Source organism: Bos javanicus, chromosome 3 (assembly GCF_032452875.1).
Source record: "Bos javanicus breed banteng chromosome 3, ARS-OSU_banteng_1.0, whole genome shotgun sequence".
NCBI lineage: Eukaryota > Metazoa > Chordata > Mammalia > Artiodactyla > Bovidae > Bos > Bos javanicus.
The window spans coordinates 20,469,560-20,497,364 of record NC_083870.1 but is presented as its reverse complement, the minus strand read 5'-3'; the positions used below and the strand labels follow the sequence as shown (position 1 = coordinate 20,497,364).

General features: G+C 48.8%; 4 protein-coding genes across 7 annotated transcripts; 3 read left to right on the top strand and 1 right to left on the bottom strand.

The window, feature by feature from the left end:
- The first annotated feature begins 436 nt into the window (after nt 1-436).
- CA14 (carbonic anhydrase 14) lies at nt 437-7,282 on the top strand. Of its 2 annotated transcripts, none has more exons than XM_061407944.1 (11): nt 437-995; nt 3,148-3,168; nt 4,121-4,300; nt 4,941-5,083; nt 5,308-5,403; nt 5,600-5,666; nt 5,846-6,003; nt 6,108-6,228; nt 6,454-6,474; nt 6,596-6,680; nt 6,803-7,282. In XM_061407944.1, exons 1-11 carry the CDS (start codon nt 539-541, stop codon nt 6,864-6,866), a joined length of 1,413 nt encoding a protein of 470 aa, XP_061263928.1. In that variant the 5' UTR covers nt 437-538; the 3' UTR covers nt 6,867-7,282. The 2 variants fall into 2 exon arrangements, with proteins under 2 accessions (XP_061263928.1, XP_061263938.1); XM_061407954.1 differs by having other exon boundaries at nt 6,774-7,282.
- A 308-nt stretch (nt 7,283-7,590) lies between these two features.
- Nucleotides 7,591-11,457, bottom strand: APH1A (aph-1 homolog A, gamma-secretase subunit). Its single transcript, XM_061407991.1, has 7 exons — nt 11,109-11,457; nt 10,152-10,322; nt 9,907-9,980; nt 9,548-9,670; nt 9,266-9,393; nt 8,735-8,858; nt 7,591-8,389 (listed from the first exon to the last, which is right to left on the bottom strand). The coding sequence occupies exons 1-7, from the start codon at nt 11,219-11,221 to the stop codon at nt 8,325-8,327; spliced, it is 798 nt and encodes a 265-aa protein (XP_061263975.1). The 5' UTR covers nt 11,222-11,457; the 3' UTR covers nt 7,591-8,324.
- Nucleotides 11,458-13,476: 2,019 nt separating this feature from the next.
- On the top strand, nt 13,477-21,233 carry C3H1orf54 (chromosome 3 C1orf54 homolog). Of its 2 annotated transcripts, none has more exons than XM_061408015.1 (6): nt 13,477-13,818; nt 15,025-15,108; nt 15,723-15,781; nt 16,198-16,305; nt 19,825-19,923; nt 20,543-21,233. In XM_061408015.1, the coding sequence occupies exons 1-5, from the start codon at nt 13,773-13,775 to the stop codon at nt 19,918-19,920; spliced, it is 393 nt and encodes a 130-aa protein (XP_061263999.1). In that variant the 5' UTR covers nt 13,477-13,772; the 3' UTR covers nt 19,921-19,923; nt 20,543-21,233. The 2 variants fall into 2 exon arrangements, with proteins under 2 accessions (XP_061263999.1, XP_061263988.1); XM_061408004.1 differs by having other exon boundaries at nt 13,484-13,818; nt 19,822-19,923.
- Nucleotides 21,234-22,927: 1,694 nt separating this feature from the next.
- On the top strand, nt 22,928-26,464 carry CIART (circadian associated repressor of transcription). Of its 2 annotated transcripts, none has more exons than XM_061407966.1 (6): nt 22,928-23,039; nt 23,609-24,034; nt 24,197-24,272; nt 24,503-24,581; nt 24,685-24,796; nt 25,810-26,464. In XM_061407966.1, exons 2-6 carry the CDS (start codon nt 23,669-23,671, stop codon nt 26,332-26,334), a joined length of 1,158 nt encoding a protein of 385 aa, XP_061263950.1. In that variant the 5' UTR covers nt 22,928-23,039; nt 23,609-23,668; the 3' UTR covers nt 26,335-26,464. The 2 variants fall into 2 exon arrangements, with proteins under 2 accessions (XP_061263950.1, XP_061263960.1); XM_061407976.1 differs by having other exon boundaries at nt 22,940-23,039; nt 23,863-24,034.
- Nucleotides 26,465-27,805: the final 1,341 nt, after the last annotated feature.

Genomic DNA, 27,805 nt, shown 5'->3' with positions numbered 1-27,805 from the left:
GCTTTATCTAGCAAACAAAACCACCCCCCACCCAGGCCACAAAGGCACGTGGACCCAGCCTCACCGTGGGAAGGGGGTGGTGACAGGCGCAGGAGAAAGAGCGCTCCAAACGAGCTCTCCTCGCCCGCCTCACTTCTCTTCCTCACTTTCCACAACCAAGATTTTAGTCCTTGACTTCCTACCCTCCAGCTGCACCCTGAGTCCCCCAAGTCCCTTTAACTCTGCACTCTTCCTATTCCAGGGCACCTCACATTCTGCAGGGATTTGGGCACGGGTCCTCCCACTATCTGTCCCACACCCAGGGAGTGGCCCCTCAGAGGAGAAGCCAAAGTCCCTCGGAGGGGGACTGGATGGGACCCCAAAGGATCGGACCCCCAAAACCTCCGTTCCTGCTCCTGCCCGTTCCCAGGGACACCTTTCTCCACAGTGTCTGTGTGGATAGCAGAGGAAGGAAGAGCTCACCCCAGCTGGGTTCCTGAGCCAGGGCCAGGACTCCCGTTTTCACAGCCGCGCTCTACTCTGAGCAGGGCCATCCTGCATGCTTAATCGGCTATTTAAGGAGCTGTTCGCCAGCAACCCGGGCAGCCCCCCCCCCTCCCCACGTACACCCGTCCAGAGCCACCTTAAAAGCAGGAGGCAATTGGAAGTAGCTGGCCAGCAAGTGAAGACTGCAAAGAGAGGTAAAAAGAGAGAGGGCAGAAAGAGAAGCAGCGAGAGATTTATCCTGGGACCAGAAACTCACGGTACCCCCACTGAAAACCAAATCCCCTGGAAGCCCGCAGAGACACAAAGACAGCAAGAGAGAAAGACAAATACACTCAACTCCAGGAAACTCCTGTCCCCCGCCCCAACCCTCTCTCTCTCCCTCCCCGCTCTCTCTCCCTGCCCTAGTCCTCTAGTCCCCAGACCCCCAGTACCTTGCACTCCTTCCGGGCACACCATGTTGTTCTTCACCCTCCTGCTAGAGGTGATTTGGATCCTGACTGCCAACGGGGGTAGGTACATCTGGGTGTCTGTGTGTCTGTCTGTGCTGATGTACACATGTTGCCTTGCATGTTTAATGGAGGAAAGGAAGCCTGGGGGCTAGAATAATAGGCTCAGGCTCAGAGATGGAGGGAAAGAGAGAGGACTCGGGAGGAGACCACTGTCCTTCTTTGCCCTTTGATTTTCCAGCTTTGTTGTGGGTGGGGATGGGGGCAAACTGACCTGGGGCAGAATATGTACACACGCCTCCCGCAGAATCGATTTGCAGACTACAAAGTCTCTTCAGAGCTCTTTCCCCACTGCCCTAGTCCCTGGCTACCCTCCTGGCCTTCTTTATTTACAAACTCATCCAATTAGGGAGCCAAAGAGGCCTGGAGTGAAAGGATAGAGGACTCATGGAGGGGGTGGTCAGGAGAATATTCCTACACTTCCTGCCAAACTCAGACCCCGATCCCTGACTACGAACCTCGTGGCCAAAGTCCCCTCTCCTTTCTAGGTGCGTGTGTGCTAAGTTACTTCAGTCGTGTCTGACTCTTTGCGACCCTATGGACTGTAGCCCACCAGGCTCCTCTGTCCATGGAATTCTCCAGGCAAGAGTACTAGAGTGGTCTCCGTTCCATGGGGTGACCAATTTCCTGGTTTTTCCTGAAAGCAGTAGCAATAATAGTCCATATTGTTAGTCCCTTACGATTTACAAAGGACCTTCAGGAGTTCCTAGGAGAGGAAGAGGGTCTCTCAGGGGAATGGCTGAGGTGTTCCGGGAATGTCCCCAGGACCCCTACCACTCATTTCTGTGATCCCTGTGTCTGGTGCAGTATCCAGCAGTGGAATTAAGATGTGTTGGAAGAACGGGCTTGGGAGGTGTCTAGAGGGCAGGAGGAAAATGCAAAGAAGATGACTGGGCAGAGGGGCTGCCAAGGAGAGCTGCAAATTCCACCCTAGGAGAAAGGAAAAAATCAGGAAAGAGGAGGAAGAGAAGTGAGACCAGTGTGTTGAGAATTTGGTGGGAGGGAAAGGGCAAGGCTGTTAGCCTGCCCAGAACCAGGGGACTTGAGTTGTTGAGGTGTCCCACTGAGCTGGTGAGTGCAGGGCTGCCTCCAGCCTTCCTCTGGGTTGCTTTTCAGAATTGTGTGAACTGAGGGATGAGCCAGTCCAAGAGCCCAGTGATGAGATCAAGGATATCTTAGCAGTCTAAGGGATTTATTTAAGTTAATAAGAGAGCAGAGGTCGCTGGAGGCAGGGGGCAGGGGGTGGAGATTTAGAATTTTACTCCCAAGTTTCTAGCAATTTGAAAAATACAGAGACAACCTGCAGGAAGGCCTCCTTTTCCCCTTGAAGCAGTTTGGTCCTGGGTGAGGGCTGGACCAGCAGACCCCAGACCTTCCATCCAGAAGACAGGACTGCATGAGAGCCTGGCATGTGACCCAGCTGGCAGCTCTCATTTCCACACACAATGCTTTACTTTCATCCTGTCCCTGCCAGCCTGGCTGCCTGTGCCCACCCACCACGCTCCACGTAGAGTAGACCCTGCCTGACTCCCACCTCTCCTAGTCATCTGGGAACCTCGGGAGCAGAGGTTCCTGGTGATGGGGAAAACTTCCTTTAGAATTATTGGGACAAGAAGGAGAAACGCAAATGTTCATTTACAGCTCAGTGCCTGGGTTTGTTCATTTACAGCTCAGTGCCTGGGTTCGTACATTTACAAAGCTCAGTGCCTGGGTTCGTACAAAGCTTCAAAGCAAAGGAATACTCACCCTCTCCTCTCAGCAAGATGGCCCCCGACTCTGAACTTCTTGCCCCTCCCCTTGTTCCAGTCCCCTTCCTCCAAACCCTCTGCCTACACCCTCACCTCAGCCCAAGTGTTAGACTGGCTTGGCACAGGCTAGAGAAAAGTGAGGGTTGGGCATTTTGCACATTTGGATCCAGGTTAATTTTAGTCTCCTGGCTTTATCTCTTTTCAATTCTCCTCCCCCTTTACTCAGGGAACACAAGCACAGCCTGGCTGATTTTAAATAGACCCCCGACCTTTCCACTGCGGTGTCCAATTTCAGGGCTTCCTTTGGGAAGGGCTGGAAGGAGGGAGGAGAACGGGAAGGGGGGAAGTGGAGGAGCTCCCTGCCTGGGGCTGTGCTGGCTGTAACTCAAAGTTACTCTGCCTTGCAGGTCAACACTGGACGTACGAGGGTGAGAGCAGAACCCAGGCCTACCAACGCCCTTTCCTCACTGGGACTTCTTCACCTGGCGGGAAGACTTATGCCACGTGGGTGGGGAGGTTTCCGTTAGCTTTTCATCCTAGCTCCTCCATTCCCCAACTCCCTGTGCCCCATCTTTCGCTCAGATTGATTCTTAGATCCTGTTCTAACCATCAAATCCCACACCCCCTGATTCAGCAGAAAAGCCAGTTATGTCCTCAGTCAATCTCTGTGGGAGTGAGGGAGCCGGAGTGGAGAGGGAAGTGGGTGGGGGAAGGTGCCATGAGCTTAGCTGCCCCTTCTCCTCCTTGCTCATTCTATCCTGATCGATCCTACCCCAACCTGAATCTGGAACCGGGACAGAACCTGAGGTCAGGGGTGAGGGAGAGGCCAGCAGGACAGTGTGTGACCCTGGCAGAGGTGCAACCAGATTCCTTTCAACTTAACGAGTCCCTGAGTCAATGCAAGGTCCAGTGTGAGAGCAAGGAGTCAATGATGGGAAGTCAGCAGGTCTGAATCTTAAGGCCGCTTAATAGGGGTTCCCCAGAGACCCTACCTCTCTAGAATAATTTTCCCAGCTTTCCTGCTCCCACTCAAATCCACCTCTCTGGCTCTGCGGACTTTCTACCCATCTTCTCTTCCTCTCATTAGCTCTTGTATCCTCCAACAAGAGAACCAGTAAGTAAAGGCAACTGCTCCCCATTCATCAGGAGAGCAGGGGAATCATTACTGCCCCTGGATAGGCGATGGGAAGGATGGGAAGGAACTGCCGCATCGAATCCAGCAGGGACTCCCCCCTCACCCAGCCCTGCATAACTAAGGGCTTCATATGGGGTAGAGAGAAGTGCATGTCCGCCTCCACGTAGGTAAATAGCTTGGTGGAGGGTTGCTGAAGGGTGGTTGGGGCTAGAGGGCAAGACAAATGTCTGTGATAACCCCACCAGGTCCACATGGTCAAGACCACTGGCCCGCCTCTTACCCTGAATGTGGAAGCAATGCCCAGTCCCCCATCAATATCCAGACAGACAGTGTGACTTTTGACCCTGACTTGCTACCTCTGCAGCCCCATGGATATGAACAGCCTGGCACTGAGCCTTTGAACCTGCACAATAATGGCCACACAGGTAAAAAGACCTGGCCTCCAAGGAGATTAAGCTTCAGTTCCAATCTTAGGAGTCAGAGGTGAAGAAGCATTCTCCTAACTTCTAAATTCTCAGGAGGTTTTATCTATAAATTTGGAGACAAGAGAATGGGGATGAGGTTCCTGTAGCCAAAGGTGGTCGAGGGGTGGGTGAGCATCATAGTACTGCCTTGATCTTCACTAGAGAAGCAGTGGCTGGGACTTTCAGCCAGTGGTCCAGTGGTTAAGACTCCATGCTCCCACTGCAGGGGGCACGGGTTCAATTCCTAGTTGGGGGACTAAGATCCTGCATGCCAATGCCCCAGGGTGCCACCAAAAAATAGAAAAGCAGTGTCCTATGGGAAGAACAGAGGATGATATGGTTGAATGGCATCACTGACTCAATGGACATGCATTTGAGCAGGAGATAGTGAAGGACAGGGAAGCCTGGAGTGCTGCAGTTCATGGGGTCTCAAAGAGCTGGACAGGAGTTAGCCACTGAACAACATGGAAAAAACTGGGTGCTGTGCAGAGAAAGAGAAAAGGCTGGCCAAGTTTCCCAAGAAGTGGTGGCAACTGCGGGGGAGGGTAGGAATGCATCCAGATTACTCCAACCCTAACTACTTGCTCTCCTTCCCTCATAGTACAACTCTCTCTGCCCTCTACCCTGTATCTGGAAGGACTTCCCCGAAAATACGTAGCTGCCCAGCTCCACCTGCACTGGGGTCAGAAAGGAACCCCCTGGGGGTCAGAGCACCTGATCAACGGCAAAGCCACAGCTGCAGAGGTACCAGGAGCAAGGCCTGGATTAGGATGTAGTGATAGGCACTGTCGGTCCCAGGGATCTGGAAACTGAGAACATGGTTGGGGTGAAAGGGCAAGCTTTGTGGGGCAGATTTACTGCATGCAAGAGGTGGTGGTGGTGGTGGTGGCAGCGGCTAGGATCAAAGCCTTTGGGACTGGGTAGTGGAGAAAACATCAAATGATTCAATTCCCTGTCCTCTCCCTTAGCTCCACATTGTACATTACGATTCTGAGTCCTACGAAAGCCTGAGTGAGGCTGCTCAGAGGCCTCAGGGCCTGGCTGTCTTGGGCATCCTCATTGAGGTCAGTGGCCCCCGATCCCTCCAAGGCCCCCCTCCACTCCCTCTGCATCCCTCAGTCCTATTCTGTCCATGTCTGTTGCTGGTCATCCTCCCAAGACAAGTCAGCAACCCATTTACACCATGTATCCTACACACAAATGTCTGACTTCTAACATGGACTCATCCTGAACACTCTCCCCCATTTCTTCCCCATCCAGGTGGGTGAGACTAAGAATCCAGCTTATGAACACATTCTGAGTCACTTGCATGAAATCAAGTATAAAGGTGAGCCCTAAAAATCTATCTGAAGACAAAGTCACATTAGACTTCAGGGAAATTTCTCAAGGCCTGAGAGGCCTGGGATGAGGCACTGAGTTAGGGACCAAGGTGTTTGCTTCTAGGAGCCCTGTCTAGGTAAGCGAGGGTGCAGTGAGGGAGATGAGCCTGAATCTGTCCTTGCCCAGATCAGAAGACCTCCATGCCTCCCTTCAACGTGAGAGGGCTGCTCCCGCCGCTGCTGGCACAGTACTTCCGTTACAATGGCTCGCTCACCACTCCGCCCTGCTACCAGAGTGTGCTCTGGACTGTCTTCCATCGAAGGGCCCAGATTTCCACGGAACAGGTGAGCAGTGGAGAGGTGAGGCAGTGGAGTTATAACCTCAAACCCTTCCCCACTCCCCAAAGCAAGGGCCACTCGTCCCTGAGTCCAACGCTTCTGCTCCTCAGCTGGAAAAGCTTCGGGAGACATTGTTCTCCACAGAGGAGGAGCCCTCTGAGCCACTGGTACAGAACTACCGAGCCCCCCAGCCTCTCAATCAGCGGATGGTCTTTGCTTCTTTCATCCAAGGTGACTGTACAGGGCTTGGAAAAAGGGACAGGAAACTGGGGGATTCAATGGCAGGAACTAGGATGCCCTTAAGAAGGAAAAAGCTACAGGGGGAAGGGATTCCCAGGCCTTGCTTGGACTGAGACCCACCATGCCCCAACGTACCCAGCCCTCAGGACTGGCACAGGGCAGCTTCTAGCTGGGTGGGGATCTGGTTTCGCTGACCCAGGTTTTCTTCCCTTGCAGTGGGACCCTCGTATACCACAGGTAAGACAGTCTTTCCCAGGTATCGAGGTATGGGGTACAGGGTATGGTGCTCCTCAGCAAGTTAGGGAAAGGCTCACTATCTATGTCAGTCCTAGGCAGACACCCTCCATCTCTCTCCCAGGTGAAATGCTGAGTTTGGGAGTAGGAATCCTGGTTGGCTGTCTCTGCCTTCTGCTGGCTGTTTATTTCATCGCTAGAAAGATCCGGTGAGGTCCTACTCTCCAATCTTCCAGTCCTTTCTTTTGTCCCAAAAAGCATGCTCCTAGTCCACCTCTAATCTGTTTCACATTGGACACTAGGCATTTCCACGAACCATTCTCCCTTCCAGGAGGAAGAGACTAAGAAACCGGAAAAGTGTGGTCTTCACCTCAGCACGAGCCACCGAGGCATAGACTCCTTCCTGGACACTTCAGATGCCTTCCACTTGCTTGGCTGTCAGGGTGCTTGTCAAGTGAGGCGCCGGGACTGGCCAGGAAATACTGTAGGAGTAGGCCAACACCCCTCTTTCCTCCAGACAGTCCCTACACAGAGGTAGGGACAGGCTTTCATTCAAGGAAGAAAAACAGAACCTTCAGCCTCTCAGAACATGGAGGAGATCAGGACAGTCCTAAGGTGACAATGCAGAGGCTCAACTGTGTGTAGTTGTAGGAGGATGTGGCCCATAGTCCCCTGTCCCCTCATCTTTATAACCCTGTCCCTAGATATAGCTGTAAGATCTCCCCTTAGGAAAAAGGGTTGCTGCTGTTTATTTTGGTGTTTTGTTCTTTTTTTTGCTCAATATATTTGGAAATTAAAGCTGCTGACCCCACGTCTGGTTTTACTCCTGGAGCTCTTGAGAATGGGAGTGTTCCTTAATGCCTCAGATGGCAGAGGTGGGCAAACGGAAGCGTGGGTGAGTAACTCCTTTTACTCCAATCCTGGAGGAGGGGAGATCCACTTCTGGAAGATGCTTAACCCAGAGTTTCTGACATGAGTTCAGACTCCCTGCCCTTGCATCGAAGCTATCCTTGGAGGGAACCAGAAATTGCCAGGTTAGAAAGGAGGTGGAAAAGAGCCATGAGAAGGCAGAAACCTCATTAACATGTTTTCCCCTCCTTTTAAAGCCAAGTTCCCCCACAATTATAAAGTCCTTTTTATTAGTCAAAATCACAAACACCTCGATTAAAAGGATGGAATACACCACCCTCAGCAGAAAATGATACAGTTTATAGAAAACCTCCCCGCCCCCCACACACCCCAATTAAAAACTAGAAAAAAATCTGCCCTCCTTCCCTGTGATGTCATGGTAGGCTGACTCCTCCAGGAGCACTGCAACTCTGGAGTGGGCCAGCTCCCCGCAGCACCCTCCACTTCACCTTGGGGAGAGGAGGGATGCTGGTGGTCAAGGAGGTTAAAACATTAGTTCCAGTAATACCAGTTCCCAAACATGCACTTCCTTCCTTTCCCCCAAAGTCTGGGACCAAGGGGAAAGCTGGACAGTTATAAGCCCAGTCATAAGGAGCAAGTTGAGGAGGGAAAATACAGTCCCAGGAGGTTAGGAGAAGAATTCCAACATACCTCCTCCCTCCCCCCACTCAAAAAAAAAAAAAGGCAATTTGGGGTCTTTATCACACCAAAAATAGTTCCCCTCAGACCTGAGAAAAAGACCAAGATGTCCAGTCTGGGGAGGGGGTACTGGGAAACTCAGAGCTCGTCTACCCTTGAACCTCCATTGACTTCATCTCCACGGCAATGGCTAAACTAGGTCCCTTTTCTTGGCCACCTGCACTGTCCAGAACTGGAGATGGAGAAATACAGGGCGAGGAGATCAGGAGGGCACCCCAGGCCCAGGGGTCCCCCCCAAGGTTCCCTCAGTCCTCGGGTGGGATGCGCAGGGCAGAATACACCATCACCCGACTGTCCTCCTGCCGTCGGCCTGCAGAGGGGAAGGGGGGTGAGTCTTGGGCAGGGTGAGGGCAGAGCACTGACACATGGGGAGTCCTGGACAACACGGGGAAAGGGGAGTCCCCAGATGGTGGGGACAAGTGCAGATTCAAACCCGCCAGTCACTGACTGGCTGAACCCAGACTGCTCCTGGTAAAGCCTAGAGACTAAAGGTCACACACGAGTGGACAAAGCAAGACCCTGAAGGTGGTGGAACAGACCGACGAGGAGACAGAGAATGCTGGGCAATGGACCGGGCTGGGGTTGGGCTCAGTCATGGGCAGTGGGCAGGCAGGTGGGATCTGTCAGGCGATCGGTCCAGGTAGTCAGTCCTTACACGAGAGACTGCGCTGGATACTTCGGAAGGACCCTCCAGCTGTGATGAAGGCCCAGAGCCCCATGGAAATAGTGACTGCATAGATGGGCAGCAGGCTGGCCTCATACCAGGGGTTCAGGAATGTCTGGTGATGGGGGAAGAATAGAAAAGAAGTTAGATTCTCCCTCTAATCCCTATATTCCCATTGTGCCTTTGACCCAAATCTCCCTAGAGATCTCCCTCAAATCCCCCAGTCCTTCAGAGCACCAGTAAGTATCTTGTGATGTTCAACTCTCCCAAAGATTTCTGCTATTCCTGCTCACCTCAGGCCATCTGCATTATGGTTTGATTAATTCATTCAAAGTCCTCCCCAGAGAATCCCCAGAGCAGGATATACAATTGATGCTGAGCTGAGAGATGTCTCAAGACTCACCTTTCTGCCTCCTCTCAAGACAGATTTTTAAATGTTAAGAAGTGAGGATGTATTTCCCCTCCATCCCACTCACCATTAAGTTCTTTTCTCTCTAACTCAGGCCCCTGTCCCCAACTCACCAGTCCTGATGTCAGTAGGTGACTCCCAACCACCAGGCCCAAAGCCCAGTACCGTCTCCTCTCACAGGCATCAAAGAACACAACTCCCCAAAAGGTATGGAGCAGGATAATGGCTGCTGTCAGAAAGGCTGCAGGGGGGAGATGGGGATGAGATACATCCCTCGTCTTCTCCCAGCCTCCTGAGATGCTGAGCCAAAGAAGTCTTCCAGGGAGGGCCAGTAAATCAGGTCAGGGCTAAGGGATGGATGGGGCAGGACGGCAAGAAAAGAAAGTGGACCTTACCTGAAGTCAAGAAGTAATAGGGTGAGTCTCCGTGGATCCCAACCACACCTGGCCCAAGTGCATCAGCCAAAATATTGATAACAGAGAAGACACCACTGATGATACCGAAGGAAAGACCAGAAACTGGGGGGAGGGAGGGTCTCATCAATGCCAGAGATCACTACAGCCTGACTGCCAGTGATCCCTCCCCATTCTCAGGCACAAGTTCCCCCCCACCTTCTCTCCCTCCAGGCAACCTATCCTTGGAAGTCAGGTGTGAAGAAAAACAAGAAGCCACTTAGGACATGTGGATGTTTAGAGGCTTCCCTGGGAGAGACGAGTGTCCAACTCCCTCCTCCAGTCCTTCTCCCTTGGCTCACCATAGGCCATCTGGCGGATGGAGATGGGTGATCTTCCGTCCTCACTCAGCGATGCTAACCCTTCATCTGCCTTCCTGGGGTGTGGTGGGGTGGGTGGGACAGGGGAAACATGAGGGAGGGCAGGAATCTCCTTTCCCTCTAATGTCTTCCCTTAGTGCTTCCTCGTCCAAACCACCACCCAGGGTTGCCCCATTTATAGTTCAGTCCTCTGCCCTTCTCCCCTTCAGACCATCCCATCTTCTTACTTAAGCAGCTTGTAGTAGGCAAAGCGGAACACCTCCTGTAGAAGGACGGAGACTGCAGCACCAAATATCAGAAGGCCATACTGGAGCCGGGCATCTGACCGATCGGTCACATGGACCAAGATGAACCAGACCACAGAGGCCAGGAGCAGGGAGACCAGCCAGAAAAATGCCCTAAGGAAAGACAAGGGCAATCAGACAAGCAAGGGTAGAGGGCATCCTGAGAAATCAAAGAGGGAAACCAATCAAGGCTGCAGCATAAAAAGCGGAACTTAGACTTCCGGATGGCCAGGGAGACAAGGAGGAGATAGGATAGGTGTCTCCACCAAGGGAGTTTGTAGGGATCTGAATGCAGGGGAAGGCTTAGAAATCTGATTAAAGGGTCTGCAGAGCTATGAAAGCCAGAGTGTAGGAGCACAAGAGGGCGAGGTATCCATTCCTGGATACTCCCGTAGGGACGGGTGAGGTCAGCACAGCCCCTTCACTAGTCTTGGCCCTGGGCCTCCTCTGACGTCGCCAGGAGGAGTATAGGAGGAATCTGTGCGATCCCTGCAAGGCGGAAACCAACTGCGGGAAAGGGCAAATCAATCAGATCCCTTCCCAATCTTCACCTCCAACTTGTCTCCCCCTACTAAGGCTTCCCTTGGAGCGTCCCAGGTGGCTCAGTGGTAAAGAATCCGCCTGCTAATGCAGCAGACTCAGGAGACGCGGTTTCCATCCCTGCGTAGGGAAGATCCCTGAAGTAGTATCTTCAGTACGGCAACCCACTCCAGTATTCTCGCCTGGAAAAATCTCATGAACAGAAGAGCCTGGCGGGCTACAGTCCATAGGGTCGCAAAAGAATCGGACACCACTGAGCAGGAGCAAGACTCAGGTTCCCAGGCTCGCCCCAGGTCCTCAAGCTCCTTTCGGATCTCACTCTTCGGCGTCCTTCCGCGTCTCCCCAACCCCCTAACTTACCCGGCGACCAAGATAATGACGCGAAGCGGGTCTCCAGCCACAGTGATCAAGAAAAGCGCAAAGGCCGGGCCGAAAGCGACGAAAGTGCATCCAAAAAACACTGCGGCCCCCATGGCTGGGCAGCTGGGGGCGGGGTGGAGACCCGGCCAAGAGAGGGGAAGGGGAGGAGCACGCCAGCTAGGGTGTCCGGGTGGGGTAGCGACGCGACCCCGTGAGGGGCGCGGTGCAATGTCACCCCCGGACCCCCAGGAAGGCGGGGATACCGAAACCCCAGACACAAGTCCGCGCGACTTCCTCTACGGAAGCCGAGGAGGGAACAAACCCCTTTGCAGCCTCATGGCCACCTCCCATCTAATCCCCACCCCCTGGAGGCCAATGGAGGGAGAATCCGTAGGGGCGGAGCTGTGGGGGTGGGGCGTGGCTTCACGACCTGCTGGGAGTTGTAGTCCAGGTTTCCTTGCCCTGGACCTCGGACCTGGGAGTGGCTCCTGCCGGTTAAAGCAGTGGGCTGGGCCCGGCCCAGGTTCCTTGGTTCGGTTCGGTTCGGCCTTGGTCGCTGTTTCTTTTCGTTATTTTATGGGGCAGAGTGGTAGCACTCCTACCTCTTCTTGAAGACCTGCAGAGGGGGAAGATCCTGTTAGAAACTAAAGAACAAATACAAAGAAATCACAGGATAGAGGATGCCGGGAGATAGGGACGGGTATTGTTCTTACTTGAATGAGAGGAAATGAGCTGGAGATACTGCCCAAGAAATGAAGGTTACACTTAAAAGTAGGTGCGCTTTGAACAGGCTAGTGTAGGAAACATACAGTACAGTGTCGCTAATGAAGCTTTCATCTGTAATGACAAGCGAATAAGAAAGAAGTTTAAAAGAAGCCTGGATAGCAATGTTAGGTAGGTTAGAGGGGATTTTGAGTTAGAATTGGGAGTTAAAGCTGTTTGTAAAAAGCAATTATAGCTGTGGAGTTGAAGGAAAACTATCCCCCTACCCCCCACACCACCAAAGTTACTCAGTTCCTTTTATGTCATACTTCCTCTATTTATTTTCTGAAAATGAACATCAGTGGTGTCTTTTCCTCAGACTGGGGGAAGGGAAGGCACAAGGGATGCCTTTTAGAGAGAAAGAAAGTTAAAATGTAAGAGGGTACTGTAACTTCATAGCAGGGTTAGTCCTTAGGGAGGATGTTTTGGCAAAAGAGTGCCAGGATGGGAAGGTGAGGGAAACCAGAACATTGCTTTTGAGAAAGTTATCAAAGTACCCCCAAAATACTATAAAAATTGTTCAAAGAGAGCCAGCCTTCCTTTCTTTCTGGAAATGATTTATGGCAATGCATAGAAGTATATGAACATAAGAGTTTTACATTTTTTTCTAGAAAATTCTGGAAAGGAGCCAAAGGAGTAGATTATATAGAATTATATGAGAACAAACCATGCAAATCTGCCCCCAATAAGGTTGAGAGGGTGGGAGCATCCTGGTTGGTAGTCAAGACTCTGTATTGTCTTGCTTCTGAGCATAGCAATCCAGAAGAGATGCGGATAAGACATCATTTCTTCTCTGAGCTGTTATCACAGCATCTTCTGACTTAGGAACAGGTGCCAAACCTATCTTGTTCATTAGTGTTTCCACGGAGACTTGCATAGTGCCTAGCTCATAGTAGATGTTGAATAGATGTTTATTAACTCCCTTAAAAAAAATTCTTTATTTCCTTGCCTCTGAACCCTGAATTGCCTGTCAGACTAGGCCTAGCACACTGTGCCCAGCAATTTGTCACTAAATGTTTCTACACTGAATGGAATGAAAATGGGAACTATAAAAGCAGAGAGAAGGATAAGATGAACTCCACCCCTGTAGGCTAGGAGGAAGGGAACACACCAAATGACTGAAAGGGGAGAAGAGGTGTGGCATATACCTCAGGGAAAGAGTACCTGCTTCCTCCCTTCTCCCATCCTGTGTGCAGAAACTTGAGAAAGGGGTGAGTTGAGGTCAGTACTTAGCAGAGAGGAAGGAACTAGTCTTGACTGAAAGTTTTTTTTTTTTTTTTTTAAATCAGAATCGATGCAGCAGGTGCTTGTAGAGTCGGATGGTGATGTTGACACTGCTCCCATACTTCGTAGTCTGAGATAAGCAGGGATAGGGAATTGTTCTCACTCTATAAAAAATGCTTATTCCTTCCGCAGAATATTTTGACTGTGAAGAAAGAGACTGTGATGAAGCCTCAGAAAGAAGGGCAGTTCTGGAGAGGATAGTCAGGGACAGTGAGAGGGAGAGTGAGCTTTTTGTGAGGACTGGGAATAAGGAAGGAAAGTAGGGGAGAGGGGAAATTTCAAGGTAAGCTGGGTTTTTTGTTGTTGGTTGGTTTGTGTGTTTTGTTTTTCAGAAAGTGGCAGCAGGTGGCCTGATTGGATCTGATCTAGGGCCAGGGAGTCTCAGTGAACATGTTCCCATCAAAATTCACTCTGTCTCTCTAATCTGGGCCGCTGTGACTGAGAACTGCACCGGTAGTAGCTGATGGCCTAGCCAGGCAGCAAGTGGGCGGGAATTCCCCCCGTGGGAGAAGAGTTGCTGCAGCTCCTTCGCTGCTTTGGGGGAGGGCAGAAGGCGGGGTAAGTTTGGTGGGAAACGCTGCAATTTCCTTTTTACAAGGAGCTAGAGCAGAATCCAGAATGGATGTCCTCTTTGTAGCCATTCTTGCTGTGCCACTCATCCTGGGTAAGTTCACATCTCTCCCTGGGCTTTTGAGCCAGGTCTTCTAACCATAAATGGGGAGAAACCATAAATGGTGGGAGAAAAGCAAATGAGAGGGCAGGAGGTGCAGTTCAGTAAGGAGGGATAACACTCTCCCATCGGAGTTAGATGTCAGGGGCAGAGGGAGGACCTGGAAATTAGAGACAGGAAACGGGGAGGAGAGCAGAGTCCTGTCAAAGAAGAGACAGCTGGTGCGGATGGAGCCCCAGACATGGGGAGGTTCTAACAAGAGTGAACTCAGCTCGCCATCATCACAGGCTTCAGTGAGATGAGAACGACTAAAGTGAGAGTGGACTGAGGTGGACTCCTTGAAGGTGGAGCAGTCTGAAACTATCGAGGGAAGCCAGGGTATCTTCTTTGCCATAGAGCTGGAGAAAAAGCCTTGTATTAGTAAAGACCCAGGAGGGCTGACCTTTAGAATACTGAGTACGGGCTGCCTTCAGTGACAGGGTCCCAGAAGTAGCTTGGCTTCTTCCCTGCTTTGTTCCCAGTCTTCCAGGTGCTCTCATTGTTTCCTTTTCCTCCAGACTGTTGTGTCACTGCTTGGGGTTAAGAGAGCGAATTCAAGGAGTTTAGAAAAGATTAGCAGGAGGCCTAGAATTCCTGACCCAGTCCTGTCAAAGCCACATATTTTTAATCCTGGGAAGGAAGAAAAACTAAGGCAGATGGTTCATTTAGTCTGACTCATTCGAAGAAAGCGGGTGTTAACTGTGTTGTTCAGAGATATCCTGGTAGTTAGCATTGAAAGGAGAACCAACGCCCAAGTCCAAAAGCCTAAGGCCGTGTGTATTAGTTAATTGTGAGGAATACTGCTAAGAGGAGATCGCTCACAAATACAGTAGGTCTGGAGCATAATACTGAGAAGTAGATTTGGAGGTCTTAATTTCTGGTGTCTCCCTGCTTCCTACGTTTTTAAGGCTTCGTTTGGGTTCCAGTATGTGAAGGGACCCATTTTCAGTTCTGGGGATTCCCGGGTTGAAAGGGCACAGAGTAACAGGCCTTGTCAGCATTAAGGAGCCCGGAAGACTGAGAAGAGTTTAGAGATACAGAGGCAGGGAGATAAAAGAGGGGATGCAGAGACAAAGAATACTGACAGAGCTGAGGTCAGCGTCTGGTGTCTGTGTTGCTAAGGCTTTCCAGATGCCTCTTGACCTCTAGTCCTTGTCCTAGGACAAGAATATGAGGATGGAGAAGAACTGGAAGAGGATGAATATTATCAGGTGATCTATTATTACACAATCACCCCCAGCTATGGTGAGTACATATAAGGTTCTGATCCTTCACAGGCTGGAGAGAGGTTTGGGAGCTACTCAGTTCGGAGACTCTGACTTTTCCTTTTGCAATGGCATAACTAGATCAGAGAGAAATTTGGCCCTGAGCAAAAGCCATCAAACTCATGATGTTATTTCTCAGACTGGTGATCCTTTAGAAACAAATCTGTGCATGATTTTAGATATCAGGTTGAAAATATAAATGCATACACATTCACAAACATTTTTAACATTAGAGTTTGTTGTGTGCATCTGCTTAGTCACTCAGTCCTGTCCGACTCTTTGCGACCCCATGGACTTTAGCCGGTCAGGCTCCTCTGTCCATGGAATTTTCCAGGCAAGAATACTAGAACTGGTTGTCATATCCTACGCCAGGGTATCCTCCTGTCCCAGGGATCAACCCAAATCTCTGCATCCCCTGCATTGGCAGGCGGATTCTTTACCACTCTGTCATCTGGGAAGCCCTTAAAGTTTGTGGAATTATATTATACCGGTTAATTTTATAACTTGAGCAAACTGAAGTATTTCTTCCTCTTCTCTTTTCTGGATCTAGTGCTACCTTTCTGATTTGTAACTAATTTTTTTTCTCCTTCCCAGATGAGTTTGGTGTGAACTTCACTGTTGATTACTCTATGTTTGAGTCAGAGAACACAGTGGTGAGTGACATCTACATGATCCTCTAGGAGGATCAGGATAGGTAGCAGTTAAAAAGAAACTAGACATTGTTGAAATGTGAATAATGAACAGGAATAAAAACTAGTTAGGTGAAGCGAAACTAGGTAGTGAATCTGAAACAAATATGTTAACCACAGCTGGGAATGAAGCCAGAATGCAGTAGGTTTGCTAAGACACTGAAAGGGAGGAACAGTCCTCGAGTCAAGGGAGTTGGTGAATGGGGTGGGTACATAATCCATGCAAACATGAAGTAGGAAAAATCCCTGAGTGTAAGTCTTGGATGAGGGGTTGGAGGGAAGAAGAGGTGGTGAAGTAAAAAAGAAATCTAAATAGAGAATCTATGAGGATGTTGAACGGAGGCAATGATAACTCTGTTTCCTAATCCTACGGAGGGCAGAACAGGTTGGATGAGAAGGTGGAAGCATCAGAGACTACCATTAGTTACGAAACAGACCGCGCTGACCATCGGAAGCCTGTAATAGAGAAACCAGTGACAATGGAACCAGTGAGTGGATTGGGGATAAGGGGGGGAGGGAGACAGACATCCCTTACCCTGGATGGATCCCCAGACTGGTGACGTGGAGCAGAGGGAAGCTTTGGTGGATGGGGGAACCAAATAACTAGTACTACAATGCACGTGTTCATCTCAGATTGGCCATCATTTCTTTCACGGAGATTTAATACTAACCCTGTATACAGAACACAGGGAAGAGTTGGTGCAGTTAAATTTCAGTTGAATAGTGTTTAATGTGTTTATATACAAATACAGAGTCTAGTGCTCTGTCATGTCCAACTCTTTGAGGTTTTGTGGTCTGTAGCCCACCAGGCTCCTCTGTCCATGGAATTTTCCAGGCAAGAAATACTGGAGTGGGTTGCCATTTTCTTCTCCAGGGATCTTCCCCACCCAGGGACTGAACCCCTGTCTTTTGTGTCTCCTGCACTGGCAGTCAGATTCTTTACCACTTGGCCACCATGTTTTTGTAATCTATGTGTAAAGCTGCTAAGGATGTTGCTGCTAATGAAAAATAAATCTATGATGTTATGGTCCTCAAAGTATTCATAAAACTTTATGAAACATTTGGAACAAAATGGAAAGGTTTTTAACAGTGTTAAATTGCATACAAATTTGACAGCATACAACAAACAATTGCTTTAGGCGGTGGAAGGAGAGAGATTAGTACAGGTTGAAGTTGTCTGGAAGACTCTCAGAAGATGACTGTGCTTGAGATACTTCTTTGAAGAATAGATGAGCTTTTGATTGGCAGTAAGTTATAAAAGGTTGAAAGCAATTCAGAAGAAGAATAGTTCTTCCAAGAGTGAAAGAGCTGCACAGACAAGGAGGATGGAACAAGAAGGGTATATTTAGTGGTTGAGGTATGATTGAAGGAGATGGTATATGAAAAGGAACAATAGGAAATTAACAAATAAAATGTTCAAGGATACATGTATTTGCTTGGTAATTTCACATATGGGAACACAGGGCCAAATTACAGAGTCTGAAGTGTCAAGGTAAATTTCAGACTTATAAACAATAGGGGGCCTAGTATGTTCTCCCAAGTGCTAAATGCACCATGAACGTGGTATTTTTGAAAAATGATTTATCTGGTCGTATGAAGGATTCAATGGACTGGAAAGAAATTAATGAGATTTGCATCCATTAAAGGTCTGGATGAGGGAAGTGGCATTTTGTTTGTTTGTTTATTCTTGGCTGTGCTGAGTCTTCAGGGCTTCTCCTTGCAGTGGCTTCCCTTGTTGCGGAGCACAGGCTCTAGGGCAAGCAGGCTTCAGTAGTTGCAGCTCCTGGGCTCCTGAACACAGGCTCAATTGTTGTGGCCCACAGGCTTAGTTGCTCCAAGGCATGTGGGATCTTCCCGGATCAGGTATCGAACCCATGTCTCCTGCATTGACAGGTGGATTCTTTGCCACTGAGCCATCAGGAAAACCCCAGAAGTGGCATTTTTAATGGAGCAAAGAAAAATAAACACTTTGAAGAAAATGCCTTGCTTCAATGATAATTTCATATGGGCAATAAATAAGGGAGAAGGAAATGGCAACCCACTCCAGTATTCTTGCCTGGAGAATCCCAGGGATGGGGGAGCCTGGTGGGCTGCTGTCTATGGGGTCACACAGAGTCGGACATGACTGAAGCGACTTAGCAGCAGCAGCAGCAAAATAACTTGAGTTTTAAAAATAACTTTAAGTTTTAAATATGGGCATCTCAGAAAATGGTTGACTGAAATGGGAACTGTGATCAGAGATCACAGTGATCAGAGTAATTTAGGGGGGAAGTTATAAATTTGGTATTGGCCAAGTTGAATTTATGGTCACAGCCTATGCTGCTGCCTATGCTCCAGCTCTAAGTGCAAAGTTATGAATGCAGACAAGCTCAGTAGATCCAGTATTTACAGAATACGGAAAGGCCAATGACTGTGCCTTTAGTTAGTAGGAGAGGAATCAACCAAGGAAAAGGAAACAAATTGATTGGAGAGGTAGGTAGATAGCCAGATTTGTATTATCGAGTCTAGAAGATAAAGTTTAATATAGTCAGTCAAAAGCTACCAATAAGTCAAGAAGGAGGTCATCGATAACCACAGAGAAAGCAGTTTCAATTGAGTGGTTGTACCAAAAGCTACTTTCTGTGGCATTAGAGAGGAAATATATTGTGAGGAAGTGGAGGGAGAGGATAGACCAACTAGCTGAGAAATCTGGTAATGAAAAAAGAAACAGATGACTTCCTTGAAAGTCCAACAGCTAAGACTCTATGCTTCCAATGCAGGGGTATGGGTTCAATCCACGGCTGGGGAACTAAGATCCCCCATGCCATGAGGTGTGGCCAAAGAGAGAAAGAGAGGAGCAACAACTAGAAAGGGCCACAGAACCAATGCAGTCTGAATACAGTTGTACATAGATGGGAGGAATCGGTAGGAATGGAAAGCTGATGACTGACAAGGACAGATAAATATTTTAAAGTATATAGTAGGCTCCCTTTTGGAGAAGGAAACAGCAACCCACTCCAGTATTCTTGCCTGAAGAATCCTGTGGACAGAGGAGCCTGGTGGGCTGCCATCTATGGGGTCGCACAGAGTCGGACACGACTGAAGCAACTTAGCATGCATGCATGCATGCATTGGAGAAGGAAATGGCAACCCACTCCAGTATTCTTGCCTGGAGAATCCCAGGGATGGGGGAGCCTGGTGGGCTGCTGTCTATGGGGTCGCACAGAGTCGGACACAACTGAAGCGACTTGGCAGCAGCAGGCTCCCTTTAGATTGTAAACTCTGTGAGGGTAGGACCAATGTCTTAATCATATTATCCCCCTATGTGGGCTTCCCCAGTGGCTCAGCAGTGAAGAATCTGCCTGCAAAGCAAGAGCCACAGGAGACCCAGGCTCGATCCCTGGGACAGGAAGATCCCCTGCAGAAGGGCACAGCAACCCATTCCAATATTCTTGCCTGCAAAATCCCATGGACAGAAGAGCCTGGTGGGCTACAGTTCATATGGTCTTAGAGACCCAACTGAAGTGACTTAGCACACATGGCACCTGTGCCTGAACCTGGTGCCTCAGACAGTAAAGAATCTGCCTGCAATGCAGGAGACCCAGGTTCAATCCCTGGGTCAGGAAGATCCCATGGAGAAGGGAATGATTATCCACTCCATTATTCTTGAAAATTCCATGAACAGAGGAGCTTGGTGGGCTGTAGTCGATGGGGTTGCATAGTCGGACACTACTGAGTGACTAATATGGCACCTAGCACGGTGACTAGCACAGTCATGTACATAGGTTAAGAAACAAAAAACATGTCACTGAATTGAGTCAGGCCTCCCTAGTATGGTCAGGAATGACTGAAAGGCACAGGGGAAAGGACTTCTTATAGTGATGGGGAGGAGGGCTGGATCTTTCTCTAAGCTCAGAGGAAAGAAGACAGAGGTTGGCATAAAGACATGGTTATCTTTCCAGAGTGGCAACTGGGTGGTGGGAAGGATGATACTAGCCTCCTATGAGGGGATGTCTGTATTTTAGCAGAGTCCAGATCTGAATGACGCTGTATCCGGTCTGCAGAGTCCTGGTCCACTCCTCCTGTCCTGGGCCCTCATTCAGGGGGTGATGTATTTCCTGTAAAAGGTAAGAGTGCAGCCACTGGCCTTGGGGGAGTTTTGAAGTTTTACCAGTATCTCCAGCTAGTGTTCCCAGCCTGGTCAATTCTCAGCTGCTTAAAGGAAGAGGGATCACATTTAGAAAAAGCTTATCTAACTTTAAGGAGGTTTAGGAGATGTTAAGGCAAAGGCCTTTGTAATAAGAGTCATTACTTTTTCTGAACTGGGATGATTTCAGGACCTCCTACAGCAGAAGCAGGTAGAAGGGACAAGAAACTTCTCCAGGTTTCCAGTCTGCCTTGAGGAATCAGAGCTGGTTTCGGCCTGGACTGGTTTAAGGTTCTGCAGGTGCCAGAGGGCAAAATGAGAGGGGCCCTGCAACCTGACAGAGTTGAGAGGCTGAAGTTCAGAAGCAGGGGCAGGAAAGGAAGGAATTTAAGTTGGTAACCACAATAAGAGGCATGAAGAAGTTTAGCAGAAGGAAGGAATGAAGGAGGGAGACACATCTAATAGATGTCATGAGGAAATCTAGCTCAAAATATAAAATCCGGGCAGTTTCCATAGAGGTGGGAGATCCTGGAAGGTTTCCTGAGTCCCCTGACCCTGATTTTCCACAAACCGCCTCCTCTCCCGATTTTTTTTTTTAGGAGAAGGAAGACTCGTTGATGGGGATTTGGGAAGAGGAGAGTAGAAGATTAAATAAATAAATGAAGTAATCTGGTTACTCTCTACTCCTTTATGAGGGCCAGTTCTAAAGCCACAACACTGAAGAGAGCACCAGGATATGTGGGAAGGATGGATTAGAGACGGAGCTCAGTTCAGCCGCTCATTCACGTCGGACTCTTTGCGACCCCATGAATCACAGCACTCCAGGCCTCCCTGTCCATCACCAACTCCTGGAGTTCACTCAAACTCTTGTCCATCGAGTCAGTGATGCCATCCAGCGACCTCATCCTCTGTCGTCCCCTTCTCCTCCTGCCCCCAATCCCTCCCAGCATCAGGGTCTTTTCCAGTGAGTCAACTCTTCGCATGAGGTGGCCAAAGTACTGGAGTTTCAGCTTTAGCATCATTCCTTCCAGTGAACACCCAGGACTGGTCTCCTTTAGGATGGACTGGTTGGATCTCCTTGCAGTCCAAGGGACTCTCAAGAGTCTTCTCCAACACCACAGTTCAAAAGCATCAATTCTTCGGTGCTCAGCTTTCTTCACAGTCCAACTCTCACATCCATACATGACCACGGGAAAAACCATAGCCTTGACTAGACGGACCTTTGTTGGCAAAGTAATGTCTCTGCTTTTCAATATGCTGTCTAGGTTGGTCATAACTTTCTTCCAAGGAGTAAGTGCCTTTTAATTTCATGGCTGCAGTCACCATCTGCGGAGTTAGGTGACAGTAGACTTAAGAGGGAATTATTAGGACCTTGGGGAGGGGGGTGGAACTTAAATTTTGGGAAGAACAGAGAAAAGCACCCACAAACAGGTTTATTCACAGCCTATAATTCCCTCTAATTCTACCGTTTTACCTTATCATATACAGGATTGAAACAATATGCTTGGAGAAAGTTGAAGTAGAACCCTTTTATCCTTTTTATAAAATAAGCACGTTGTTAAACAAACATAAACCATCAAAAGCTACTTAGAATAGATTTTAAAAATTCACACCCTTTTCTACTTACTTTCCCCACCCCTACCCCCTGCCCTCCGCCTCTAAATATGTACCTTTTTCAGTTAGTAATTAGGGCATGCAAGGACAAACTTTAAATTTTTTTTTCCCCCCTTTATCCTTGCGACCCTAATCAGAACTAGGCTGCCCCCTTGTGGTCTCTTCAATGTTACAGCTTTAATCAGCCCACAGTCCCTGAGTCCCCGTCCCCTTCTCTCCACAGTGCTCTCAATACTGCAAGGGGCGTTCCCTGGTTGCTTAGTGGTTAGAACTCCCGAGCTTTCACTGCTGTTGCCCGGGTTCAGCCCCTGGTTGGGGAACTGAGATCCTGCAAGCCTCCCGGTGGTGCAGCAAAGAAAAAAAAAAAAAAAAAAACCTGCAAGGGGCAGTGAATAGTAAACTCCAGACTTTGCCACCCGCCCTTCTTCAAATCTTCTCTAGAGGACCAATGAAGAAACTAAAGCTGAACAAAGGCATAATCTAGGAAATCAGAGACCTACCCGCCTCCCCATTCCTTGTGCTAAGTAAAATAGAATTAAGGGCACAGGGCCTGAGGAACCCGGGTAGAAGTCAGGAACAACCCGGCTGGGCTTTGACCTCTAGATTGACGGCGGGCTGGCATCTGAGCTGGTAACGTGCGTGGCGGGTTATATAAGGAAAGGGCTGGAGGAGCCGCCCCAGTGGGAGCCGGGGAGAGGACGCGGTGTTCTCGGCAGAAGTCCCCACCCTCCTCACCCAACAGGGCAGGAGGCACCCAACTTGTAGGATAAGGAGGAGGAGGGGAGAGTGAAACAGAGACCGGGGAGTCACGAGGGCTGGGCCACGGAGAGCGGAGGGGGGAGGGGGGAGGAGGAGGATACACAGTGGCACACGTCCATGTTCTCACACACGTTGCAGACGCAAGTCCCTGACGGGTTCCACGTGCTGCACTTGTAAGCGGAGGCGCTGAAAAAGCGGGGACAGGGGTCGGTTACCAAGGAAGAACCAAGAGTCCCACACGGCAAGGCTCACATCTCAGATCACACTACTAGTCTGCACACTCCAGCCGCGCGGCTTCAGCACACCACCATCCTATTTAAGGCCACGGGCTCCGCCCTTTTTCTCCCCTCCCTTCTTTTCCACTCTTTTTCCATCCTCCTCCTTTTCTCATCACCGGGTCCTCCTTGCTAGCCGCATGTAGGGGCGGAGCACAGAATACTTACCATCCAACCAATCGTCCCCTGAGAGCCGCTTTATTGGCCGAACCCCTGTAAGCTGTAGCAAATGGGATGTGAACGTCAATAACGAGAGTCACGTGTCACCGGCTACACAACCAATGAGGGTGCGAGGTCTGTGTAAGCAGGGGGAAGGCACGTGCGGAGCTGCACGTGTCCTGGAGGGGGAAGGGGCGGGACCCAGTGGGAGGGAGCCGGAGGTGGGTAGCAGAGGCTCGAGAGTCTGAGTAGGAGCTGCACACAGCCTGAACTGAACCAACTGACACAGGTGAGGAGACTCTGACGCCAGGGAGCGATCCGCGCGGGAGGATCAGACCCGGTGGGAGTGGGCTTAGGGACTCGTTGCAGATATTGGTATTGCAAGGATTCGCATCACGTGGCAGGTGCGACTGGAAGTGGTCCGGCGCAGGGATGGCGATCAGAAAGGTTGGGAAGAGGCGGGAGTTTCCTACAGGGTCCCTAGGTGGGTTCAAGTGCAGAGATTTCCGGCTTGCTGGTGGTGTGAGCTCGGGTAGAGAGGCTCGCTACGGGGTCAGGATGAGACCAGAAAAGCGAACCGGAGAAAGGGGTCATATCATGTCATTTACTCTGAACTGAGGGAAGAAAGAACAGCCTGTGTCAGGCTAAGAGCTGCTCCGCAGAGGGCACAAAGGCAATCCAGGTTCTTAGTGGAGAGGGGGAGGTAGGGAAGATGACTTTTTCTATTGTGCCCGAGACAGGATAAATATTGGGAAGGGAGAGAAGAGATGTTATTATCGTATACAGTATACCCTACTCTCTCAGTCCATTTCCCAATCCTCAGATTCTGGTTTCAGACTCCCTCGCTTTGCTCTTCAGTTGCAGGTCCCGATCTTTGGGTACTCCGGGAGCTGCTCTCCAGACCCTGCTTCTGAACCTATGGATTCTCCATCTAGCGTTTCTTCCTATTCTTCCTACTCTCTTTCGTCCTCTTTTTCCACCTCCCCAGTGAACAGTGACTTTGGCTCCCCCTCCGATAGTGAGGGGGAGGACAAGTGGGCTCCTGGCCCCAAGCCAGACTCTGTTGGGCAGAAGGAAGGTTCTCGGCCCAGCCCTGGTCCTATCCGCTGCAGGCAACGACCCAAGGTTTCCAGTAACCAACATGTAGCATCTCACTCGGAACAGCGGGGCTTGGCTTCTTCTATGTCAGGATCTGGGATCAAAAGATCAAGAGATGGTGAACTGGAGACCTGTATAAACATCCAGGGTTGTACCACAGAAGGAGACCTGCTCTTTGCTCAGAAGGTAAGAGAAAGCTGGGAAAAGGAGATGGGACCAGAGTGGCTTAGTATTCATTTGGTTGATAAGGACCCCACAAGGAGAGTATTGGCTCCCAGGGATGGAAAAATAAGTACTGGTGTGGGCAATTCTTGGTCTTCTCATACCATTTGTCCTATTTTCCTACAGTGTAAAGAGCTCCAAGGATTCATACCCCCTCTCACAGACCTACTGAAGGGGCTGAAGATGGGTCGATTTGAGAGAGGTAATTATCTGATTAGTTGCATTCATTTGAGCTAGGCTCATATCTGTCTCTGTCTCCACATGTGTTTTAAATGTGTATTTCTCATAAATCTTTGGGGCCTAGATGATTCCGGTTTGCTCCTGTGACAATTTACTTAGGTGAATCGATTTTAACTCCCTTCTGTCTTTCCTTGCGCTCACTAAATTCTTGAATCTCAATCCTTGATCTCATCTTCTCTCTCCTAACCCCAGGATTGAGCACCTTCCAGCAGAGTGTGGCAATGGACAGGATCCAGCGTATCTTAGGAGTTTTGAAGAAGCCACAGATGGGGTAAGTCCCCTTCTTTTCTCTTCTTCATAAAGTGCTATTTCCAATCCTGTTCTGTGGCTTTTTTCACACCTAATGGCCTTTTTTTTTTAACTTTCCCTCACAGAGAACGTTATCTAGGAACTCTGTTACAGGTGGAAGGAATGTTAAAGACTTGGTTTCCTCATATAGCTGCTCAGAAATCATCATTGGGTAGTAGCAGGAACCAGCTGACCAAGGTGAGAACTTATTATCTGAGGAAAAGTTGGGGAAATAACCAAAGAAATGACGTGTACATACAGAAAGGGGCTCCCGCTCCCATTTTCTTCTGGGTCTTTTCATCTTTTCAATAAGTTTCTTTTCAACGAAGAGAATGCCTAGATTCCTTCATAGTCTGATTTCTAGATGTTTTTTGGCTCTATTTTGTTTGGGTCATTTCTAAGAACTCTATGGAGTTTAACCCCATACTGCATCTTGTAGCTTATCTGCTTTCTGTATAGATAACAGAAGACTTTTTACCTGGCCAAATGAATCATGCAGGAAGATTCCACAGCTTGTCTATGAAAATATTTTCTCCTCTGCTGCTTCTAAGCTGCTTTTCCTCTCCTTTTTACTCCTACCGAAGGATCCTTGTATCCCTCTGGAAGCATGGGTATTGAGGAATGATCGCAGTTCTTAAGGAACTCAACAGAGAAAATTAGAACTTAAAATACAAAAATTGGAAAATGATGATTCCAATTAAAAACTTTAGAAAGACGTTCTAAAATGAATTTGTTTATAAAGAGTGGAAATTTGTGAGACTGTTAGTTTCATTTTGTATACATCTGAATTGTTGTTTAGTTGCTAAGTCATGTCCGGACTGTAGCCGGCCAAGCTCCTCTGTCCATGGGTTTCCCAGCCAAGAATACTAGAGTCGGTTGCCATTTCCTTCTCCAGGGCATCTTCCCAACCCAGGGATCAAACCTGCATCTCCTGCATTGGCAGGCGGATTCTCTACCACTGAGCCACCAGGGAAGCCCTTAAATGTCTGAATGGCCAGTGCTATATAGTATGTGGTATATATAGTAGGGCTTCAAAAATTTGGTTACTAAAACTTTTACTTAATCATGGCCTGGCAGGAAATTATCTATTGCATAAAGCAAGGTATGTTAGCATTACAGAGTTCCCAAGGAAACCAAGATTTAAGCATCCAGGTGGAAGTAATCTGAAAGCTTTCTCACATAATTTTTTCTCTTTTCTTCCCTCTCCCTAGTATTTTCCAAGCCACCACAGTTATCCAGCTGCTTCCTCTCCTGCACCTTCCATGGAAAAGATGGACCAGACACAGCTAGGACAGCTAGTATTAAAACCAAAGCAGCCTTGGCACCTCACCGAATGGCCAGCTATGAACCTCACTTGGATCCACACTACTCCAATTTGCAATCCCCCTCTCAGTTCCCCAGGTACCATCTCCTTTAGCCATGGTCCTTTAGGCACTGGAACCAGCATTGGTGTCATCCTTTTCCTCCAGCATGGAGTACAGCCCTTGACTCACTCAGCCCCAATCACTCCAGTTCCATCTACGACAGCATCTCCTGTCATCCCTGGTAATCATCAGAAACTATCTGCAGAGGGGTCTCATTATTACAATTTTCCAGTAACTCTGCCATCAAACTGTAGCTGTGCCCTTTCCCCTCTTGGTCTACCTGCCTCGACCAGAGAGAGGACCACAGGACACCTGGAACAGATGAGAGGCCATCCTGCAGTTGCTCCTGCTGTCCATCCTCTCGACCCCTAATCCAGGACCTGAGACTGTAGTTTCTAATTTGTGTAAATATATGTCTCTCTCTTTTTTTTTTACTTTTAATGTGTGCATTTGTGTTGAAGAAAGAGAAATCCTTTATGATTAAATACATTTTATACCTAAAGAGTTTACTCACTGGGGGAAATTGAAACCTTTTGCCTCAACCTTTTTTCCTCTGACCTGCAGAAAAGAAAGGGGAGGGAAATGTTTGTGAACCCAAGCTCCACCAAATTAGAGGTCTGGATGGGACAATATTATGTCCTGCAGGAGAGGAAAAGGGACTCTCTGCTGCTAAGTTCCTAGGAAACACCTTTGGGACAGTTAGGGGTTCAAAGCTGGGTCTGTTTTTTCATTCAGGCTCAGAGACTAGTACCTTTCCCTTTGTGTGTCTCATGCTTGTAACCTTCCAGCTGGTCCAGACTAGCAGGTTCTACCACTCAGGGGTAGCTCTTTGCTTCACTGGGAGCTGTTGATTCTTGTGGATAAATGCATAATGTAATGTACTGCTGTCAGGAAAGGGACACCAAAGCCAGAACAGCCACCGTGGTTGCTAGTTTTGAAGAGGAAGGGATGCCTTAGAACTGTCAGAATGGTGAGTCCTCTCAGATGCTGGGCCTAATCATTATTCAAAAGCTTCAGCTGCTAAATGTATGTTACCCAGTGTCATCAGACCACAAAAGTGAAGTCTGTGAATTTACTTACCTCTGCTCTTCTCCATGTATTGTTCTTTCTGATCTATCCCAGTTTCCATCACAACCATGTCCTCTCCCAGCCTTAGCGATGTATCAGGCTACCTTGTCATTTTACTTATATTGCATATTGGCTGCGTAGCATATTTCTCATAGCTAATTGTACATCTTTCACCTGTTTTTCAACTCTGTTCTCAGTAGATTATTGTCTCCTTTTATTTCAGACAACATGCTCTCTCTTCTAAGGCAAACTGCTCCAGTTGTGCTTTTGATTACCTTTCACCTCTGGAATTTCTGCTGAATCACTTGTCCCTTCTTTACTTTGCAACTTCCGATTGTTATTGATTTGTTTATGCTTTCTTCCCTCCTGCAAGTATGATCAGGTACCCTCTTCGTGAAAATATCTCTTGACTCTACTTGCCCTCTTTCCCGTCTTTTTTCTCTAATTCTTTTTATTTATGTATGTATTTATTTAGCTGCACCAGGTCTTATTTGTGGCACCTGGGATCTTCATTGCGTAGGCTTAGTTGCCCCGCAGCCTGTGGGATCTTTGTTCCCCAACCAGGGATCGAATCTGTGGCTCCTGCATTGAAAGGTGGATTCTTAGCCACTGGACCACCAGTGGCTAAGGGGAAGTCCCTTTTCTTTATTCTTTAATTCTTGACTCCTTCCTATCACATAATCCTTAAATCTTACAGCCTAGCCTCCACCGCACCCTCTTAGTCACTAATGATCTTACAGAATTTGAGTATCATAAAGTAGCTTCCACCCAATCA